This window comes from Struthio camelus, chromosome 5 (genome assembly GCF_040807025.1).
Source record: "Struthio camelus isolate bStrCam1 chromosome 5, bStrCam1.hap1, whole genome shotgun sequence".
NCBI lineage: Eukaryota > Metazoa > Chordata > Aves > Struthioniformes > Struthionidae > Struthio > Struthio camelus.
In genome coordinates, this window is record NC_090946.1 from 74,474,754 (window position 1) to 74,497,444 (window position 22,691).

A 22,691-nucleotide genomic window follows, 5' to 3' on the forward strand; every position below is an offset into this window, starting at 1 on the left:
GGTGTCTGTGCTGTAAGTCCCAAATGTTGTGGAGCAGGTGGGCAGAGAACAACTGATCACGATATTCACAACACATCATCAGGGAACAGGTTCACAACAAATAGAAGGAAGTACTTTTTTCCACACAACTTAGAACTTTCAGTTGTGGAACTCATTGCCACAGGATGTTGTGGAGGCCTAAAGCGTAAAAGAGATGAGATGATGCCATGGAGAAGATGTGGCTATTAAGCACAACCTCTGGCTTAGGAAGCCCCTAAACCACTGATTGTCAGAAGCTGGAAGGGGATGAGAAGGGCTCATGCTGTATTTGCTGCATTCTTGTTCTTTCCCTAAGCATCTTCCGCTGGCCACTGCAGGAGACAGGATGCTAAACTAGATGGGCCTTTGATGTGAGTTGGTACAGTTGTTCTTATAACTAACTTCCACCCACAGGTAGGGCTTTGTTAACTAGTAGGTGGGGTTTTGCCCAGAGCTATGCCTGCAGACACATGGCCTAGCCTTCCAAGAGCCTCATGCATGCTGCTGCCACAGCAGTTTCCAAACCTGCTCAACCTTCTTTAATATACAGCCTATCGGCATAGCAAATCTGCCACATGGAGAAGTCCCCTTCAACCCAAGCCTCCTTCACCTGGGTGGGAGAAAAGATAGGACAGCAGCTGAGAAAGATCAGTAAGTCAACAAGTCTTTCCCTACTCAGTAGGGCAGAAGGACTTGCATTTGTTTTTTTTATAGGACATTTGAAAGAGACAGTCTCCCTTGGGAACCCACGGCAAGAAAATCGAGCACGGCTCCCTTAGTCATGGCCTTGCATGCTTATAGGATTTTCATAGTTACACCTGTGAAACGATTGTTCTGCCTTACCCTGCACTTGAAAGCTTAGTTTGGCTTTCAGAAAAGCAAACATCATTCTTCGTGTCTCTGTGGTTACAAAGAATAATATGGAGAGGATATCACTAACATGAACAAAAATATAAGGCCTTCTGAACTCGGCCTACTTAAAGTTTCCATGATTTTCTTCCCATCAAGAAAACTTTGAAGCAATTATTTTAAGATCACTGTAGAGAAAAAAAAAAAAACTAAAAAGTTTGTCACTTGATCTCATAAAACACCAGATCATTTTTCACTCAAGCTAGCTGACTTACACATTTCTTTCATAAAGGTATTGCAAAGTACTTTTTGAGAAGGATGTGCTGTACCCTTCACAGCTGTAGGAACACATTGTCAGTATGAACTGTGGAACTTGTTATTGGCTTCAGGAGGCATCAGATAGCATTGGTCAATCATCTGGGAAATTACAGGCCTTGTGCAAATTCTGCCAAGTCTCCACAAATATCCTGAGTTGTTACTGTGAGGCCTCTCTCCCTGCCCCCATTGCAAGCAGCAGGAGAGTTGGAGCTCTGCTGAGTCTGACTAATATTATTTGTAAGATAGACTTAGTGCTATGAATACAGGCACAAGCCTGCGTAGTGTCTGTGTCTTCTTGTCTCAGAACCAGTGTATACAACGTAAAAAGGAGATTCACGTAAAAAAATTCAGATTGTAATACACTCATCCTCCACCAGGGAGGAGCTGACCTGTTGGGCCATGAAACTTAGCGAGGCTTGCAGAAAAGGTCATCCTATTTAAGATAATTACCTATGATATTTTCATTCATAAACTTATGATTGTTATGTCAAAATAAGTGAGTTCGAAGGGCAAGAGAGGGAAACAATAGATTCTTGCACTTGAAGTCCCTGTTATACTGAAAGAAATCACTTGCAAAAAGCAAAAGAAAAAAATACCTTCTTTATAGCACCCATTCTTATGGCACGCTATTTCTATAAAATGGATGAACGTGGAAAGGCTTTAGTCACTTCTCATTCCCAAGGTGACCCTTTGTTCCTTTGCTGTTTTACGAGCCTGTTCTTTATTTCTAGATCTGTGATAAAATAAGGACTAGAGGCTAGTTAGAACGGGTCTAGGTTGCAGCACTACACAAGGGAAGTCGGAGATTCCTACTGCGAATGACTCACTCCCATCACACTGCTGCTGAGAATGGAGAAAAAGTGAAGCAAACCACTATCCTCCTCTCCCAAAATAAATCTAAGACGGTCACAATTAGAAGGCCTTCCATTAGAAGGCCTAGCTCCCTGGGAAGGTTCACAGGCTACTGTCAGACCGCTGTGCCCGAAAGTTGTTCTTCGGGCTCATCTGCTCTCTGGTAGCATGCCAAGGGCTATGCTCTTGATTGCTGGTGGATTATCAATGACTGCATGCATGTCTGGGAAACCAAACGGGACCAATCCGAATTCCTGTCCAAGTTAATGCCACGCTACCCGTATTCCCTTGCTGTCCAAGCAGCCTCACAACCAGTGTCACAACTGATGTCCTCTGCAGCTTTTGAGGCAGTTTATAGAAACACCCTTTAACTTCTGGGTAGAGTTACTTTGCAGTATGAATTTTCTATCCAAGCACAGTTTGATCTCAAGAGGACTAATTACCTGGTCTGCCAGAGAACAAAACAGACAACAGCAAATGGCCAAAAGAGTCAAGCTCACCAAGTGTTTCAGGTTAGCGCAGCACCTTAAAAAGAGCACTGGTGCAGAAAAATGACCTCAGAACTATTCATTTATGCTTCTCAGAAAATCCCAAAGACAACTCCCACTTATTAAGCTCTCCTTCCAAGCACTCTTAGGAGAGTGAGTTAAGCTCAGGCAATGCAAGTTTTCCTCGTGACGTAGTTCTTTTAACAGCTACGCTACAGAAAGTAAATGTTACGCTTAGCACATACACAAATATCTGCACCAGCAAGAAGCTGGATGTGTATGAATTCAACATTTCACGTAAAGAAGTCAGAAGAAAACAAAACTACCGAATAAGGAGCAGATAAAGGGGAGATAGATGCATGCGTAAAAGCAGCATAGAAATAAGATTTATATTTAAAAGATCAGAGTTAACTGTGTAAGTCGAAGAAAATTTTAGTTTCTGTTCCTCCTGCCCTTCTCTCTTTTGATCATCTTATTCCATATATCCCAGTTTACATAACTTGGCCTGGTCACCACAGGAAGGTAGCACAGAATAATTCTTTTGGTTTTGGTGGGTGAACAGCACTGTCAAGTACACCTTATTCAGGCTGGTTAAGGAGAGGAATTTTGTCATGAATCCACACAGGAGCAGGTCTTTGACAGGGCCAGCTATGCTCTATGCCAAAGTATTTGGCTACACGCTTTTGTGAGGGCCACATCAGCCATCTACAAACACCACATGGAGAAACACATTGACCCTTTTTGTTTAGAACATTAGGTGACAAGCTAACTGCAGGTACTAACATCAAATTGTTACCCACTGACTTTGCATACTATTTCAGTTATTTGAAGCAAAACTAATGTCCTCAAGCCTACCGAGCCAGCCTCATTAAATACTTTTTCTCCTTTTTTCATACAGCAGGAACACCCACTACGTTATTTGCATTTATGCAAAACCTCCACCAAGAAGCACCCTCTCATATCTATATTTTGAGGTATGTGGCAACTACCAGAAATTCCTTTCTGCAGCCGGTACTCACAAACACTCCAGGCTGGGAGAGTAATCTTATAAAAAGAATATCATTTTTATCCTGACACTGTCTTAAATGACTACCATTACTCCTGCTGTTGCTGAGGAGTTAGTAACAGCCAACAGGCTTTTCCATAGCACCATGGAGTTGATTTCAGAAAGCTGTCTTTTAAAAAGTGCTGGTTTCTTGCCTTAGCTTTGGATTTTCCCACCCCCCATGAGCCTTTCTTCAAGGGCAGAAACATGGATATTTGAAATACAAATCAAAGATAGTTCCCAAAAATCAAATTCTATTGCTGACTTGGAAACAGCTCTTACTTATCGAGATAGAGACAAGCTAATACCCCAAGGAAAATGATAATGCACTAACTGTACAAGGACTGGAATAGAAATTCTGGCTGCCAGCCTCTAGGATTCTGCTTTAGTTTTTGGTAGCTGCTAGAAAAATTAAACTCTCGTGTTCCGTATTACTTTACAGAAGTGCTCACCTTTTACTACAGAAAATATTCCATAAAAGAGCCACATCAGTCACCAAAAGAAATAGGTATAGACATCCTAAACTGAAACTGGAGCATATCAAGTGACAAGTATAAGGCCCAAATGGTGCCAGAAAGAAGGAGAGAGTACTTTAAAAAAGCAAAACCCAGCTCAATTTGGCAAGAGTACTCGGAACCCCTTTGAGCTTGCCACCACCCTCTTATCACTCAAGGAAGCAAAATGATACGGCTAGACAAGCCACTGCTCAACAGCTGGGATGAAAGCCATTTCAAAAACAGCACATACTACACACTGTCAATAATTGTCAGCTAAAAATAGCCCTTGTGCTGCGCAAGAGAGGTAGGGCAGAGAGACTCCCCGTTTAAGTACTGGAGGCTTCCACGCCTCTAGACTGTATGCGGGATACTGCGTTCACTCAGTTAAAAGCGCACTAAAGCTGGCGAAGGACAACGCTGCTAAGTTGGCTCAAGAAGCACTGACACGTAGATGAAGGCCATGAGCTATGCTTACAGGAAGCACTGCGTACTTAAATCGGGACTTTCACTCCTTGCTCCTCTTGGCTCATCTTATCAGATCTTCAGGTACTTAGAAAACAGACACAGTCTGAAGTATCTTACACACAATGAGGGAATCATTTTATTAGATTATGGAAGACAGCAGCATTACAGTACAAAAAGTTACAAGAATAGCAGGAAAAAAAAGTGTTTTTGGTTTAAATACTTAGGATTATACTGGGGAACATGAGAAGGATAGTACCCTTTTCTAAACTAACTCCTAACCAGGTTATCAAAATAAGTTTTGAATATTTAGCACAAGTAAAAAAGTTACAACAAACATCATTATAAAATGCTTTAATAAATAGTTTTTTCTGAAAGTTTAAGAACATGTCAAACAAAAATGTACTAAAACAGAAGATCTTGCAAAGCAATTCCTGTGTTCATGTATAAAATAACTGGTTTCAAAACATTCATGTTTACATTGTTCATGGGCCAAAGTTTATGCTCTCAAATAAACATCCACTCTTCTCACTGGTAGTGTTAACTAGGTGTATGTAGCGTTATGCTTCTTCAGCAATTAAAATAAACTTAGTTTGCCCAGTCAACAGCAGTAATAGAACAAAACCAAAAAAACCCTTAAGTCTTCCATCTTCCATTACAAGTAATCATTTCTAATGAGGTACTCCCATTTTCTCAGCTTGCCAGCCTTCCCCCCCCCCCCCCCTTCCCCTTTAGAGCGAAAGATGAATAAAGCACAACAGAAACAAGATCAAGGAAAATATTGTTCCCTTCATTAGGCCTGTATTTAAACGCAAAAAAGTAATACCACATGTAATTAACATATTCACAAAAGAAAAAAACAATGCCTTGCTATGTTGGTACTGTACAGTAGATGCACCCGTTAGTGTTCTTGAGATGGGCTGAACATGGGGATAAACAAACATTTCTGGATCTATTTACATGTAAGTGGTTATGTTCCTATGTAAATACAAATGACCAACAGATTCCTAACATTGATTGTATTAACATCATTCTCTAATCTGGACATAATACCAAAAAAGTCTTATAAACTGCCATAAAACCTCCTTTTCTACAACATAAATTAAAAGGAATGACATGTAAAAAAAAAAAAAAAGACCAAAATATTTAAGTTATTAAATCAAATATACAGAGTGATTCATTTAATATGTACATATTTACAAAAAAGCACTTTCACTATTAGAAAATAAACTGTGTCAGTTGGGGAACCTAGAGTTCTCACAATTTAACTATTTTGATATGGCAGTCTTTGACAGTTGCTATAGAAAAAGTTTAATCTCAAGGCACTTGTCACATGCTTCAATACTGCAATTCTAAAGTAATTAAAACAGAAATAAAAAGGCCACTTTTAAACCACAGTTGAAAGATCTCTATAATTTTTTGTTCCTATTACAAAGTGTGTAAGGCAAATTTGGAAAAAAATCTTACAGAAGCTACTAACGTAACAAGTGCAGTGAGCTGCCATTAATAGATTCAAAGTCAAGAAAACAGCTTAAAGTTCACACAATTTCCTCAACCAGGAGGTTTTAAAGCCACCATTAAATTAGAGCAAGTAATAAAAAGAAATACATTCTGTAAACAGTGTACAGTCTTTTGTAATAAACTTTACACATATTGAAAATACCTCTCCTCTGCCACATAGCGGGTGTATTATAAGTAAACTTTACAAAAATAGCAACTATCAAAGATTACTCATTTTTCATCTGACAGTCATTGAATAATTTATACAAGGCTAAAGAAACAAAATAAATTTTATTTATTATTATTTTTATTTAATTTTTTTTACGCAAAATAAAGAAACTATGAACATTTGACTCCAGATATTTTTAGTCCTTGATGCAAAGTGGAGATGTCAATTTTCCCCCTCCCCAGTAAGGGTAGGCACAGTGTGCCTACATTCCAAACACGGATTAGTCTCTACTGCCTTCAAAGTTTGAAGCATTCACATTTTTTACAGATCTGTTGTCCATTTTGCCTATTTGATGGGATTTCTTTACTGGACTGCTCTCTGATGTGTCAGGTGCCTTCGTTGGCAAAGGCTTTGCAAGTTTGTGAGAGAGGAATTTGTCCATTTCCTCATCTCTTTCCTCATCTTCATCCTCCTCTTCCTCATACTCTACATACTCCTCTACTGCATCACAAGTTCTTTTTTGAGGAGCTATGAAATTTTTGCATTCATAACGAATGTCTTTGTTACTGTAAGATCTGTCTATAGGATTTCTTATGGGATTTAAAGGCGCCCACTGGTTATTGGCACCCTCTTCTCTAGGAGGACGACTTCTCTCTCTCTCTTTTCTTCTCTTCCGAGTCCACCACACACAGATGATTATACAAGTCAGCCACACAATGCTGAACACCGCACAAAGAATTGGAACCAAATAATCTAGAGGCCAAACAAAAAAACAAATTATTGCATTAATCGAACTAGATATATAGCACTAGACAGCTGCAAGAATAGTATCCACGTGTAAGTTTAGGTTAACCCTGAAAGGATTTTTAGGGGAAAAGAAAATAAAGAAAACATCATTGCTACACAGTGTTATTGCAGTGCACTAGTCTAGAAATACTTTTTACTATTTTAAGCTAAGTTAGCATTTTCCTCCCCCCATCATTAAGCACGGAAAACACTACATCTGCAATAATTTATTCCCCCCCCCAATGGAGAAACTGATTATATAAACGACATCTCTTTCTGAAGCACTTAAGTCAAGCTGCCCCACAAAACCTCCATAATTACTCTTCAAAAACAAACAAACCAAACCCCTCATCCTTGTAGGAGGCAGGCTGGAATGACTACTATCCCTCTGAAGTACTGGTATCTGCATCAGAAACGCGTGCTGCATTTACTATCAGACAGAAAAATCCTTTTCTGTCAAGTCCAGACATTTATATACCATTTTACCCTAACTGTTTTTTAGTATGAATATTGTGATACTTAACCACACTAAATAAGCACTCTAAGATTTTCCAGTTTTACTTCAGAGTAAAATTCTTAGTTTAATTTCTTGGGCTAAATTATTTGGTATACTAGAATTCTGTCAGTAGCTATACTAATCTCCACTGCTAAATGAAAAAAAACAAAAGGAGCTGAGGCAACTGCTTTTCTCCACACTTCTCTATCACACAAGCCCCACTAGTGCTTCCCAGTCACACCAACCTAGATTTCTATTTTTTGCAACGGCTCTACTGCTAGAACAGAAAAATAGGCCATTCTTCTACTCTTTGAAATCCTTCATGGCAAGAGGAAATAAAACACGAGATGCCTTGCTTTTTGCAGGGACAAAGAGGATTGCTCAAAGTTCTGCAGACACATGCTGTCAACCTGCCACTCGAACCTCTAATCCAAACGTAAATTCCCTCTGCACCTTTAAGTCAACTGCTTACAAAATAACCTGCTGCACAAAAATGACTGCAATTGCTTCAGCACCTTGGTGATTCATTCCAACCTTGAAGTGCCTTCTGAACATATTCTTGTGTGAAAGTTTCATGTACATAGCATCTAACAGAGTCTCAAACAGTTCCTTCTGGTAAAGGAGGTTGAATCAACTGGGAACATGCCTGGCCTTAAGGAATCTAAAATTGTATGTTAGCAGTCTGGGGAAGCACAGTACTCTCAGAAATGTATGCTAGCCTCTCCTCATTCTTCAGGAAGTGTCTCATATTAAACTATGAATTTTGGGGAAAAAAATACTTTAATGGAAGAGCAGCTTTTCATACCAGCTCTCTAAGATTAGGATACAAAATTTGCATTCTCATAGCAACCACATCCATTATTTATTTGTGTTTTCAAGATTCTTATACAAGGAATTAGCCATTTAAACACTTCTTCAGTTTCTTCTAGTTTTGAGAGAGAAAAAAAAAAACATTCTTCATTTGGGACCTAAATGAAGTCATCTCTCTCTAGGGACTTGACCATCCCAGAGAAATCTGATTCAGATTCTCACCACAAATGCAGGGGGTTGCACCAACATTTTGTGTTACATTTGAGAGAAAAAGGCTAAAAATAAAAGAAACCAAAGATCATCAAAATCCACATTACAGTTTACTTCTTTCATAATGACTCCAGTTAAGAAACCAGGAGCATATGCTCAATGCTGGGCATCCATACTGAAAGAAGTCTTAAAATACCTCTCATAGCTAATGCCACAAAATGATCAATAGTCTTTTCACCTCCTTAGAGAGGGTCTTTTGGAGTGTTACTGAGGCGGGAAGCAAAGTAATCCCATTCCTCTTCTCCCAGGATTTAATGCAAAGCCAGAAAGAAGAAAGGTTGAAGTCAGTCAATGTTGGCTCAACTCTTTATCATCTATGCAATTTGTGTTCAATAAAAGAAAAAAAGCTGGTGCACTCCTTTCTCAGGGGAGCTGAGGAAACAGTTTATTCGCCAAGGCTTTAATAGATTAAAGGCATTCCCTAGAAGTGAAAGGCAAGGGAAGTAGAACCAGGCAACTCACTCATTGCTTGGACTATGGGTGGAAGACCTTCCAGAAGGTTACGCTGGGGAGGTCGGGCAAAAAAGTTTGAAAGTCTCCTACCATTATAAGACTTCCACTCTAGGGCTTCTTATTTGAACTGGAGCCTACCAGGGGTCATCCACAAGACCTCCTCCTGCCTCTCCCAGCCAGACAACAAGCAAGGAATATAAGCACGCAAAATCTTCCAACTGTTCATTCTGGCGTATGTCTTGGAGATACCATATTCAGAGATAAAGGTCTCTTCAGTCACAGCATACCCTCTCACTAAGCGGAATACACATTATAGTTAAGCCAGCTGTGCACTAGTGAGAAACTTGTGGAAAGAGAGAAAAGTGATCTCATCGTGGCCAAATTTCAGAAGATATCAGACACCTTTAACTCCTGTTAAGGTAAATAGCGCACACACACTTCAAAAGAGACTAGGTGTCACGCTATGTGTCTGCCTCCTCCCCTATCACGTCTTCAGCAGTGTCAAGGACTAGGGCTTGAGTAAAGTTAATGGGAGAGAATAGGAAAGGATATGAGCAATGCATTAATGAAAGGAACACTGTAATTGGTGAAAGGTATGCTTAAGACTGGAGAACATGGTTGGAAATCAGAGTCAAAACAGTGGCAGAGGGTAGCTATTATGTTAGGAATGATATTTACATTTAAAACTAGCACACAAGCACAGGTTCTTGCTTTTAAGCCACTTTCTGTTCAGTTAGAGATAGCAATTAAAGAGTTAGAAGTAACAACCTGATCTACGACTTTCACAGCAAGACATGTTAAGAAAGACAAGAGACTGACAGTAAGGGCACAGCGTATGCTTAAAAACAGAGAATGAATGCATTGGGAACCTTACCTGATGACGAATTCCCAACAACTATGGTCTCTACTTTGACTTCAGTTACTGCCAACATGACAGTGCTGTTTTGCCGCTTGGTGATTGCATTTACTATCGTATTAGCAGCACTCTGTATGAGACTATTATCTTGTTCATCTTGATGTGGGACAAAAGACTAAACGGAATGGAGGGAAGAGGAAAAAAAGAATTATTGCCATCACCTCACTGTGGAATTCTACTTTTGAAATCCAGCTGCATCTTAACTAAGCTCTGCAGGTTGAGTTTACCTGATAGTAGTTACAAACAGAACGCTAAAAATTTATTGCGGCAATAGCATGGCTAACTTGGTCTGCACTGCACATACAGTGTCAGACTTATGCCAGACTTATGCCAGTGGGCAACAGGCCTACTTACTAATGTAGCATACCTCAAAGAGGGAGCTGACTTCCATGTTACTTACACTCTCAAGCTAAACTTAGTTATAGTTTGAAGCACTTCAAGACATGCAGATTAGCTAGATACAAGCTTGGACTATTAACTGCTATCTTTAAATCATACGCTCTGCTCCTTGTATCATGGCTCAGCAAGTTCTGTACAGTACCAGTAAGCAGAGACAGTCCAGCTTCTGCCTAGATAAACATTTTACCATGAAAGTTAGCTCTTTGCTTGAAAATCAAGCAATTCACAAGCATCGACTGACTGACCTATCAATGCCTCTAAAGCAAGTGTTTAGCTTCATAAGGCAACAGTTACTTTCATCTGACTTGAACCTTCTTCAACTTCCCACTTACACTTTTGTTTGTTTACTAAACATCCTAAAGCAGCCACAGTGGATGCATAGCAGCCAAGCTTCTTTACACTGGCAAGATCCAATCCAACCACTCGCAGGCTCATCTCTACACTGAAAAGATCAACAGCCCAAGGTTTCTAAGAGAACAGATAGGCACCTGCTCACTAATTTGGACTAAATCAGTCTTTGAAGTGATTTGTCAGTAAGATGGCAGTAGCCTTTGGTCATTAGTAAAACTCATAGTTCACAAAGCTATCTAGTGACCTACGAAATTCCATGAGATTAAAAAAAAAAAAAAAAACCACTTTGCAGTCAAACTGCAATACAGTTTCGGCATTAAAGTGAAACAAGCTTAAACAACCTCTTCCCATGCTCAAAACAACAGGAAAACATTTTTCTATACGTATTAGTACAAATCTCATACTTACAATAGCAACTTCCACTGCATTCTCTGTGGAGTATGATAGGTCACATAATATTATCAAAGTTCTGTCCCTAGAAACAGTTCTAGTAGCTGGTAAATATCGAATTTCAGAGCAAATATTTTCAGTTGTAGTGCCCTGTTAGAAGCAAGGGAAATTGCATGACTTTAGTTCAAGTCAAAAATAGTATCTAAAGCTATATTCTTTTAGATTTTTGCAGCTACTGAAACCTGATAAAAAGGGCAAAGAGGGCAGCAAGAGAGGAACAAGGTTTAGAATCAAATAATAGTTTGAACAGCTACAGTAGCACAATCCCAAGAGCATCCTGAACTGTAAGACATAATTCAGTTATAAACATAAGAGTTGAAAAAAACCAAAATTCCATATAAATCTTAGCTTTGCCTTGCCCTTTAGACAAAGGGCAACTTACAGTGGCAGGAGTCTAACAATAAATTTTGCAAGTTGTTGGCACAACAAGGAGTCACTGTTAGAAGTATTAATCTTCCATACCCTAACATGGAATATATCCCAACATATATTGCCATACTGCATTAATATCTCTGTTCTCACCTGAGGGACTTTGTCTCCATTAAAAATTAAAGTAATTCTAGCACAGTCATTGTCCAAGTATCCAGAATTAGGCAGACACTTGATATTGGCAGGCAGAGGTTCAGAGGCACTGCATTCTCCCCAGTCAGTGCATGGGGGCTGAAAACACTTCATATACTTCTCCTGGCATTCTTGACCCATGGGACACTGGTTATTTGCATTATCCCAGTGTTTCTGTAACAGACAAGGCTTTTTCCCACACCACACCTAGAAATTAAGGAATAAAATACTGTTACAGGTAATTGCTTTTATGCATCAAATCAAAACAAGCAATTCACGCAAGAGATTCATGATCGACTTATTGCAAAACACACATGTTTCTACAGCACTGTCGTTTTAGTAGCAGGAGTTGCTCTTTTTCAAAACGAGGACATTTGTGCTGACAAAAATTAAACCGAGCACAGATTACCCAAGACACCGGTGACAGGAGATACTGCCTGAAGGGCTTAACACATTCATCCCACCTAACTTTGAGCTATAAAGAAATTCAAACACCTATTTTAAGATAGTCATTTAGGCTTCTTTTATAAGCTAAAAAGAGAAACTCCTCCACAATGATTCATTTCCCTTAGATATTTATACTGAGATGTGCTAAAGCTCCTTGCCACAGAACGCTGAGGATGTTAAGAGCGACACGTAAGTGACAAGCACCATCACCTCAACCACACTTGCTTCCAAAAGAAAATAGTATACCAATACCCCCAAAGTTACTGAGGTACAGCAAGCTTCCAAACACAGCTCCATTTCACGACGCACCTCTGTAGATTCTATATAGAGGCATTAGTTCAGGAAAAATATGGATTTCTTAAAGCACCACTGTCAGTAAGAAAGTATATTTGTTCTGTTGTGTACAGAAAAACCAAACACCATACACTGTGATAAGCTGCATTTACAGCACCACTTCTGATTACCTCCCTGTACACATCCCTAGTCCCCCTTTTACAATCATAGAGGCTACATTTCTGAGATTCCAGCTACTGTCATGTTCTGTTACCTTTGAAAAAGATAAAGGCATCTCAAACTTCAAATTCACAATACTATAAGGAATCTCAAAATAGCCTATCTGAGTGTAAGATTCAGTTCTTTCTTTGCCTACGGGACACACCTAGCTAAACAAAGTGCCATGCAGGTTAGAGAGTGAGAGCCAGAGGCTTTTAAATTAGTGCTTCCAATGAGGCATGTCGCAGACTACAGGGTGGCACAAAGTGTTATTAGCGCTCATCTAAAACCACCCACATCCCCTACAACTTGTGAGCAGCAGTGACTTTTTTTGTCTCTCTCCAGCTGTGACATTAAGCTGCACAGGTGCCACAAACCCACTAAGAAATGCTATATACAAAAGCCTCATCACAGCAGGGACTGAAAGGCTTAGAACACAATACACTAACTTACTCAAGCTGCATTTATGCTAGTCTTACATTTCCTAAATCACAACCACCAGCACATATTCCATATTGCATATACAAAGGCTGCAATTGTCAATTCATAAACCTACTGAAGGACAACACAAAAAGGCAAGTATTGCCAATTGAAGAAACAGTGTTTTCTTCCTACATGTCTTTTACCTTGAAATTAGCGTTCCACAGAATTAGAAGCCCTAAAACTCTGTTTGTAAAACTGCTAGAATGATTTATTTATCCTTTCAATGGTCATTACTCCATTCCAATTCATATTTACTTTTCTGTAAAAAAGTGCCTCTCTGCTTCTAAACAGCTTGTTCTAGAAGGTAGAGAGCAGAGCATTAGCTTATTATATAGATAATTCTGTAAATTTTTTTTTTTTTTTTTTTTTTTAAAGTCCAGGTCCAGTGACTTCCTCTTTAAAAACAAAAAAAAAAAGAAAGAAAACAAAAAGGAAAAGGCAGTTTGAGGGTGACCTATGCAAAACTATAGAAGGAAGAGAAGCAAAGAAACTTGTGCATGAAGAACCATGTTTCAGACAGAAGTATTAAGAAAAATTGGTCAAAACGCCTACCTTGGTGCAGTCAATACGGCCATCCAAACAGTGGCAGTTGTTGCATTCTTGATCCCACCTGCTGCCATGAGGAAAGGTCATTCCTTTAAGCCAGCAAGGCTTTCCAATTCCAATCACTAAGAAAAAAAAACACATGCAGACATTTCACCTTTTAGGGTTACTGAAGCTACACAAGCTTAGAAGACTACAGCTTACTGTTCTGTACACAGACTCCTGTATGTCAGCTCTATACTGGCTACACTGTACCCAACTGTTTTTTGGGGTAAAGGTCAATAGGAAATATAGAAATACCTTCTTGGCACCTAGGACCAACTCTTCCAGGGGGACAAGTGCATCGGTATCCATTTATTTCATCTATACAAGTGGCACCATATCCACAAGGGGAAGACTGGCATTCGTCAATATCTAGACAGAAAATAGGTTAAACTCAATGGCAGAGATATAGAACATGGCTTGTACTTAGACATTTATTGAGATGCAATATTTAATCCCCTGACATGCAAGAGTTTGGCTTCAGTATTAATCTCCTTACTAGGTGGTACTACCACTTCAGCAGCAGCCTCTAACAGTTTTCTCATAACTGCACCCTAATTGAAGTTCTGTCGATCAAAGAAGCAGTTATGCTGACTCACAGAGCAGAGGTATTGGTCAGCTTAAGGTGCTAATGTCTTCTCCACATTCAGCCAGTGCTAAAACAGGATGTGGGACTTCAGTCCTGATCTCAACTGTTTAAGCTTCTTAGAAAAGCACATTCCTTGTGAAAGTTATCATGGTGCAAGTACTGAGCAATGAACTGATTTAGCATTACTCCAAAAAAGACTTCCACTGCAGTATAACCCACCATAAGGAAGGGGAAGAGCATAGTTTAATCTGTTACAGATATTCAATGCAACTTCTCTTAATGAGTTGCAATGAGTGAGCAGATTCCATTTAGTACATATAGACTCAGCACAAAAGCCTCTTTAAAAAAAAAAACAACCTTAAAAGGTTTAGAAGCTTAGCCAGAGAAATTCACCAAAAAAGACAAAAAAGCAGTGTGCACTGAGATTACAGAATGGCTGAGGTTGGAAAGGACCCTCTAGAGATCATCTAGTCCATGATGATAATCTAGTGCACGTGCACAGTGAAGTGTTATTTATCATCTTGGGAAAGCGGTCAACACTAATTTATGTAACAGTCTACCAATACATGCAACAAACCAACCTGCCAAGCTGTGAGCTTCAGCTACTATTTCCTTTCCAACCATAACTGTCCTCTCCCAAAACATCTTTAGAAAGGTTTCCCTGCACTGAAAACCAACACCCACCCCAGCCTCTCAAAAAGAGACTGTTTAAATGCTGGCTCTTGGTTGACCAAAAAAAAAAAAAAAAAAAAAAAAAAAAAAAATATATATATATATATATATATATATCAGCCAAATGGATGTGGAAGAGCTTTTGGTTCTGTTCTATCTTCTTTCAAAAGCACTTTCAGATGAAGTTTTATGCAAACAGAGAAGTATCTAAGCTACTACAGGGTTTAATTACTCCTTCCTCCTCTCTTCAAGTCATGCTGGTTTAACATACATGGCTGACTAATCCCTGGCTCAATATCCAGAGATGATTAAACCAAAGCCACTGCTGTAAGTACTATGGTCAACATCTGACTGGTGGTGTCAGCTCATTTTTTGTCCGTCAGAACAAGCATGGCATCTCAACCTAAAAGCACAACACTATCGCTGGAGTTGAAGGACCAGGCCCAGCAGCCCTGAGGCCACAAAAATCTTGGTCTGATCTACCAAAGAGGTAGACAAGCTGTGTAAAAATGGAGTACATCATATTCAAACAGACAGAGTAATGTTCCATCACAAACAGGAAAAAAAAAAACCTCTAAAACAAACCCAAAACCCACCACCCAACAAAAACCACCCAAACTCTTCCGCAACAATCAAATGCAATCTTACAATTCTTTTCCTTTTTTCAGTTTCTCTGTCCTTCAAGCTACTTCCAGTGTAAAAGGTTGGTTTTATAGCTTTGAAAGACTTGCAAAACGTGGTGAGCCACTAAATGTGCCAGCACTACACTCCTGATGTTCTTGTTTTCATTAATGATATCTCAGTGGATTTCTATTTCTAATGTTACATGAACAATCCAATGAAACAAGTCATCCTTAACGCACAAAAAGTTACTTAAGAAAATATCTAAAGCATAATGAGCTGCTATGAAGCTAGTAGTCCGGAACCTTCAGAAACATCTGACAAAATCCAGCAACTGAGACCGAGTACAATTTAAACTAAGTCATTTTAGTTGCATTTCATTAAATTAAAAAAAAAAAAAAAGGAACAAAGGTTCCACTATTTACAAGGTGAGAATCAATGCCTGAATACTCAGTTGGCTTCTGCTTCATTATTTCGAATTCAACTGACCTAATACCTACAGGGTCAAAGGGTGTTCTTTGTGATTTTTCTCTCAGAATGGTACAATCTTCTAGTTCTTTACCCACACAGGTACTTACTAATTCTGCAGTCAGGACCAGCAAACCCCGGCGCACATTCACATCGAAACCAATTCACACCATCAACACAGATGCCTCCATTGTAACTGTAATGATAGGTTTATTATTTTTACAACAGGCATTCTCAGGGTTGCTTCACAAAGCTAAAGATGAGCAAAAACCATACCTCTCTCATATAGCCTGTTCAAATGCAAATTTCTATTGTCCCTATTCACAGTACTTTCTCACTATTCAACAATACAGAATTAAAAAGTCCCTGATAATTCATAATACAAGTCTACTTAATAAGCCGTCTGCATTATTTCACTGGTCTCCCTAATTAAAACTTTGTTAATTAAACCCTCTGCTGCTGTTTAGGTGGATGATCTATTCCCATCAACAGAGAAAGCATACAGTTAGATAAATAATATTGCCTAGTAAATCACCTGTTAAAACAGCAACATCCTACAGAAACGTTGGGCAGGGGGGAGGGTGGGAAGTATGTTAACAGAACTCAGGGAGATAAAGCAGCACTGTGCCGTAAAATACAAAGAAAAGATGAGATTTTTCAAATTTTTTTGAAATAGATGAATTACAGGTTATTGCATCAGAAGTCAGCAACAGGGAAAGCTAAAGTAGATGTTTGCCTAATCCATATATCACTATCTTCCCCCCCCCAGCCATAAATATAAACTTTTATTTAACATAGTATTTATTGTATCTTTCAAAAATTATTTTAGATCAAATACGCTATATAAATGTGTTTTAACTGGGTGTTTTCATATTCATCTAAAAATTTATCTGTTGTAAACTAACAGTTTTCAATTATTTCTCACATTTTTCATTCTAAAACTCCATTGTAGGTAATTGAAATGCTATCCTGAGTCTGATTAATTGCATACTATAGTAATTCAGCAGACAGTACTGGCATTACAACTACACTCTAAAATACTTCCATCTGTTCACGTATTCATCAGCTCAGGACTGCGTTTCATGATCTTCTTTGCTGTCAAAGAATAGATAAGGCATGCCTAAAAACTCTTTAAGGCTATTTTTCCAAAGGTGGCTCCAATTGTTTCCAGAGTACAGTCAATTCTAATCTGTAATGGAAACTGATTTTACTACGCTTGATTTTGTTTTCACAATAGTTAGAGAACTGGAGTTCTCATACTTACCAAGGATGAGGGTTGCAGTCATTGGTATCTATAAAAAGAGGAAGAATACAAACTACTGCAACTTGTTTATTATTTTTGTTTTCTAATGTATCTCTCACATTATAAAGAAAAGCAAAAAACATTATTAATACAAAACAGAATGTTCTCTCCCACCCCTCCACCACACACTTGCAGCAAAAGTTCAATTAAGAGACCAGAGAGACACCTTAAATATTATGAGTAAAGTGACAAACGCAGAACTTCAGTCTGTCTCGTTGATATCTCAAAACATACAGAAATGCAGCATAGTAGCAACACAAGAAAAGTAAAACAAGATATCACTGGCGTTGCTGATGGCTAATTCAACCAGGCTCTAAAAACATTTTAAGGATCACCAACTCTTTGGTATCTCACGTGTATGTGAATGGCTGCGTAGCCAGTTTTCCTAAGCAAGTCTTTCCCATTATAAAAACATCCAAGTTATTTGTTAGCATTTACACTAGCACACTCAGTTTCAAAAGGCTTTAAAAGCTAGTTATGGCCCACATCAATACAAGAGTAACTTCAGAGTAGATTTAAAGTAAAAATGGAGCTGAGAGGTAGATTTTTCTATATGTTATTCCTTGGGGGGGGGGGAGGGGGAGAAATCATAAACACAGGCTTTACTCTACCTAATCAATTCATTGTGATAGCATGTCAAATAGTTAACTGGTATCCTCAGAGAAAACAGCTGTAAATGACAGAATACAGACTACTGCCTTCCTTTCCACATACTTTTCATTACTAAAATTAATATAACGAGCAAAACAATCCTCACAAAAATGTGTTTCCAAAGATTATTTTTCTATAGGAAGCTGAAGGCTTATTTTGGCAGAGACTAGGCACACACACACACAAAAAAGAGACAAGTTCTTCATTCATGAGACAAGCGTCATCTTCTTTACCTACCTCCCACCCTGAATGATTCAGATATTTTTGGCATGTGAACTCTATAAACTTGCTTTGTTTCAGTTAACTGCTCCAAGCCAGACACTCCTAATATCCCAGGGGAATGCAGGGGAAGAAAGGAGAAAAGGCTTACTCTGTGTACATGTGCGTCCTTCCCATCCTTCTTTGCAGATGCAAGAAAACGAATCTCCACTGCCAACACACGTTCCACCATTCATGCAAGGGTTTGGAATACAGCTGCTGTTTTTAGCTTTGATTTAAAACAAAGAACAAAATGTTTCCAACTTCATCTGGATATGCCAATATCACTATCCTGAACAGCGTTTTAGTCAGCACCTTAAGATTTACAGGAAAGTTGAAAGATTCTAAAAGAATCTGATGTATGATAATCTCTTTCCTACCTTTACCATCAGCTCCCTCCCTTCTCCTCTTTTTTTTTGTTTTTAAATAAGCTTTCATAGTTCAATCGTTATTTTCCCCAGATCTGTATAAGCATCCTTCAAATATTTATTTCCTACTCTGGTAAGAAGTTACACAGGTCATCAGCCACACCGCACAATAAGACAATGGCATTTAAAATGCAGATTTTAATTAAAAGCTGTAATTATATCCAAGAAGTAGAAAACCTATAGTGAGTTACCTTCATCCAACTTCTTGGTCCTAATGCAATTTTAATATTCATAAAAACGTATCACGGAGACTGAAGTCTTCGATTTGTTCACTCTCCAAAACATCAAGAGTGGTCCCCTACCATAGCATGCAATCACTTAGAAAGAACAACTTCTTCCTCTTCATTTCATTTTCCCTAGATATATCTGTACACGCTGCTCCCTTGATCACAAAATTAATCACATTATGATCTTTAAAGCAAAGCTCAGGACTAATTTCCCTGAAAGCCTTCATACAGAGTCTCTATTATAGACTAGCACACAAGTCAGGGCAAAAGTCTGAGCATTTCAAATCAGCCTTTGGAAAAGCTATATAAAAGACTATGTAAACAGTCTAAGGAGAACAGCTCGCTAAAAAAATCGCTATCTAGCGTTAGCTGACAAATCACCTGCCCAGGATATGAATGCTGTTGGTAGCGGACGACTCAGACTTTCTAGACAGCGGAAGAAGATACTCAAAACTGCAGTCACTAGCCAACAGGAATGGCTTTGAACTAGCCAAACAGAGGAGACAGGTTTGCCCATTGACCAAATGGTTAAGTATTATCTTAACTCTTCTCTACTTGGCCCTGTTTTTGTTTGTAGGCAACTTGGAAGCTTACCAATGTTGCAGGTACTTCCTATCCATTCTGGAGGACACGAACAGCGGAATGTATCTCCATCATCATAGCAAGTTCCACCATTGCTGCAAGTATTTGCATCACATTGGTATTCACCTACGCATCACAATAAAATAATTAAAATACAGCAAGTCCAGACCAAGAGAAATAAAAAGATCAGGTATCTTCTGTCACAAAATTACTTTTAACTGAAAAAAGACTTTATACTTAAATGCAACAGTACTAGAAACGCATAGTTCCATGTGCTGTATTACTGTAAAGAAACCAAAATAGCTGAAATTAAGTGCATCTCTTAAGACACTATCTCAATATAATCTGTCCAAGAATATTCATTTTAAAAGGTTCAGTGTTGTTGCTGGGAAACTGGAAGAGATAATGAAAGTATGCCTATTTTTTCACTGCAATTGTTTAATTTTAAACTTCAGGAACTCTAGTCTCATTAGGAGAAAGAAAACAAATCCTTGGGTAAACTAAAGATCAAAGTAAGAAAACACTTACGTGAATGGCAAGTTTTGCCTTTCCAGTCATTCTTACACTCACAATAGAAGTCATTCACCAAATCAATGCATCGTCCACCATTGTGACATGGGTTAGGAGAACAGTCATTGAAATCTTAAAAAAATAAAAATAAAAAAATTAAAAAAGTTATTCGATTAAATGATCTAGCCTTGCCAAGGCTATGGAAGAATATAAAATATTTCTTTATACTGAAGAAAAAAAAATTGCACAGTGCTTAGAAAGAGTGAGTTCCAAATTGTTAAGAGGCTACCACCTTCATACAAGCAACAAAAAAGAAACTCTGATTTTTAGTACTGAATAGAAAAGCTTTCATAGTTCATGCTAATAGCTTAAGAGAAAAATATCATTAAGAAATAAGCTGTATAGGTAAAGTGAACCAAAGAAGTTCAGTCTTGCCTAATAAACAACTACATTCTGAACTTCAGAGAAAGCTTTCTAGTATTTGCCTTGAAGTAGGACCTACAACGTCCTTGAAAGGAGCCTCTACCTAGGACATCTGCATGAGATAGTTAAGGCTCAGTCTCCTGCCTTATGTCTCAACATACAAAGAATTAAAGCCTTTAGATACCTTTACCTATACATGAATTTCAGAACACAGGTAGAGAACTCTTCACCTAAGACAGAAGTTTTACTAGGCAAAATGTAAGTATTTCAGACTTTCATCCAGACCACGAAGAAACCTCTTTTGACAGTGAAGGCTACCAAAGGCTTCTTAATTCTTAGCCCTTATTTCACATCTCATCTGGTACACATCCTGTAATAAATCTCAGTAAGACCCTGCCGACATATTTCAGAAGATGCTTCATTCAGAGATTTAGTACAGCATCAAGTACAGTTCTCTCTGAGGTAACTGGACTGTAAACTGGCCTAGCACACTACTTTTTCTTAACCAAGGGGCTAAGTAGTGTCAAGCCCGGGTAGCAAGAGTAAAAGCCTGCTCCCACTGAACACCAAACACAAGCTGACCTAACTCCCCATAATATTCACTGAATAAAATTTCAGATGTGCAGTTTTTTTACCATTAGATTAAATAATAAATTTACAATTTCTTCAGTAAGATTATAGCTTGAACTGGCTTTAGGTAAAAAACCTCAACCAAACAAAAAAACCTAACCCAAAAACCCCCAAACACACTGGCAAAAAACTGACAGCTACTGTGCGTTACCAGACTGGGCAAAAGCCAAACTTTCATGTATATTAAGTGCTAAAAGGTAACTAAAGCTTATAGTGCTAAAAGGAATCAAACTCACAGACTCACTCACTCACAGAATCAATCACTCACTGAGGTTGGAAGGGAGCTCTGGAGATCAGCAAGCAGGGTCCTCTAGAGCACATTGCATAGGATCACGTCCAGACGGGTTTGGAATATCTCCAGGGAAGGAGACTCCACTGCCTCTCTGGGCAACCTGTTCCACTGCTCAGTCACCCTCACAAGAAAGAACTTTCCTCAGCTTCAGATGGAACCTCCTGTGGCTCAGTTTGTGCCCGTTGCCTCTTGTCCTGTCGCTGGGCACCACGGAGAAGAGTCTGGCCCCATCCTCTCGACACCCTCCCTTCAGATACTTGTACACACTGATGAGACCGCCTCCCAGTCTTCTCTTCTCCAGGCTCAACAGGCCCAGCTCGCTCAGCCTTTCTTCAGAGGAGAGAGGCTCCAGTCCCCTCATCCTCTTTGTAGCCCTCCGCTGGCCTCTCTCCACTCGTACTGGGGAGCCCAGAACTGGACGCAGTACTCCCAAGAAGGAGATCCCAAGGGAGGGATCACCTCCCTCGGCCTTTGCTGACAACACTCTGCCTCATGCAGCCCAGGATCCCATTGGCCCTCCGGGCCACAAGGGCACACTGCTGGCTCATGCTTAACTTGTTGTCCACCCGGACTCCCAGGTCCTTCTCTGCAGGGCTGCTTTCCAGCAGGTCAGCCCCCAGCCTGTACTGGTGCCCGGGGTTCTTCCTCCCCAGGTGCAGGACCCTGCACTTGCCTTTGTTGAACTCCATGGGGTTCCTGTCTGCCCAGCTCTCCAGCCTGGCCGGGTCCCTCTGAATGGCAGCACAGCCTTCTGCTGTGTCAGCCCCTCCCTCCAGTTTAGTACCATCAGCAAACTTGCTGAGGGTGCGCTCTGTGCCTTCCTCCCGGTCCTTGATGAAGGAGTTGAACAAGACTGGACCGGGTACTGACCCCTGGGGGACACCGCTAGCTGCAGGCCTCCAACTAGACTCTGCCCTACTGATCACAACCCTCTGAGCTCTGCCATCTATAGCCAGTTCTCAATCCACCTCACTGTCCACTCCTCCAGCCCACGCTTCCTGAGTTTACCTATGAGGATGCGATGGGAGACAGCGTCAAAAGCCTTGCTGAAGTCCAGGTAGACAGCATCCACTGCTCTCCCCTCATCTGCCCAGCCAGTCATTCCATCATAGAAGGCTCTCAGATTGGTCAAGCATGATTTCCCTTTGGTGAATCCATGCTGACCACTCCTGATCACCTTCAGCTCTCCTCAGGAGAAAGTTTTATTCTCCTGAGAAATAAGCTGTACTATCACAAAGAATCATGTTTTGCTCCTATTAAAGTAACTGAACCAATTGGAGCTGCTGTTCAAAAACCTTGAAAATACTATGGCAAACAACACTGGGTAGAAGGTTCCTATA

The 22,691-nt window shown here is 39.5% G+C and overlaps 1 protein-coding gene across 1 annotated transcript in view; it reads right to left on the reverse strand.

Moving 5' to 3' along the window:
* Positions 1-4,645: 4,645 nt before the first annotated feature.
* The window catches only part of JAG2 (jagged canonical Notch ligand 2), a 72,497-nt gene continuing 54,451 nt past the window's right edge, over positions 4,646-22,691 (reverse strand). The window contains exons 15-25 of the mRNA XM_068947300.1: positions 20,025-20,138; positions 19,509-19,622; positions 18,372-18,488; positions 17,312-17,339; positions 16,158-16,243; positions 13,956-14,069; positions 13,665-13,780; positions 11,652-11,897; positions 11,088-11,219; positions 9,888-10,044; positions 4,646-6,951 (exon numbers count right to left, since the gene is read on the reverse strand). Of these exons, the coding sequence (XP_068803401.1) occupies positions 6,479-6,951; positions 9,888-10,044; positions 11,088-11,219; positions 11,652-11,897; positions 13,665-13,780; positions 13,956-14,069; positions 16,158-16,243; positions 17,312-17,339; positions 18,372-18,488; positions 19,509-19,622; positions 20,025-20,138 (1,697 nt within the window). The 3' untranslated portion in view covers positions 4,646-6,478. The remainder of the gene's footprint in view (positions 6,952-9,887; positions 10,045-11,087; positions 11,220-11,651; positions 11,898-13,664; positions 13,781-13,955; positions 14,070-16,157; positions 16,244-17,311; positions 17,340-18,371; positions 18,489-19,508; positions 19,623-20,024; positions 20,139-22,691) is intronic.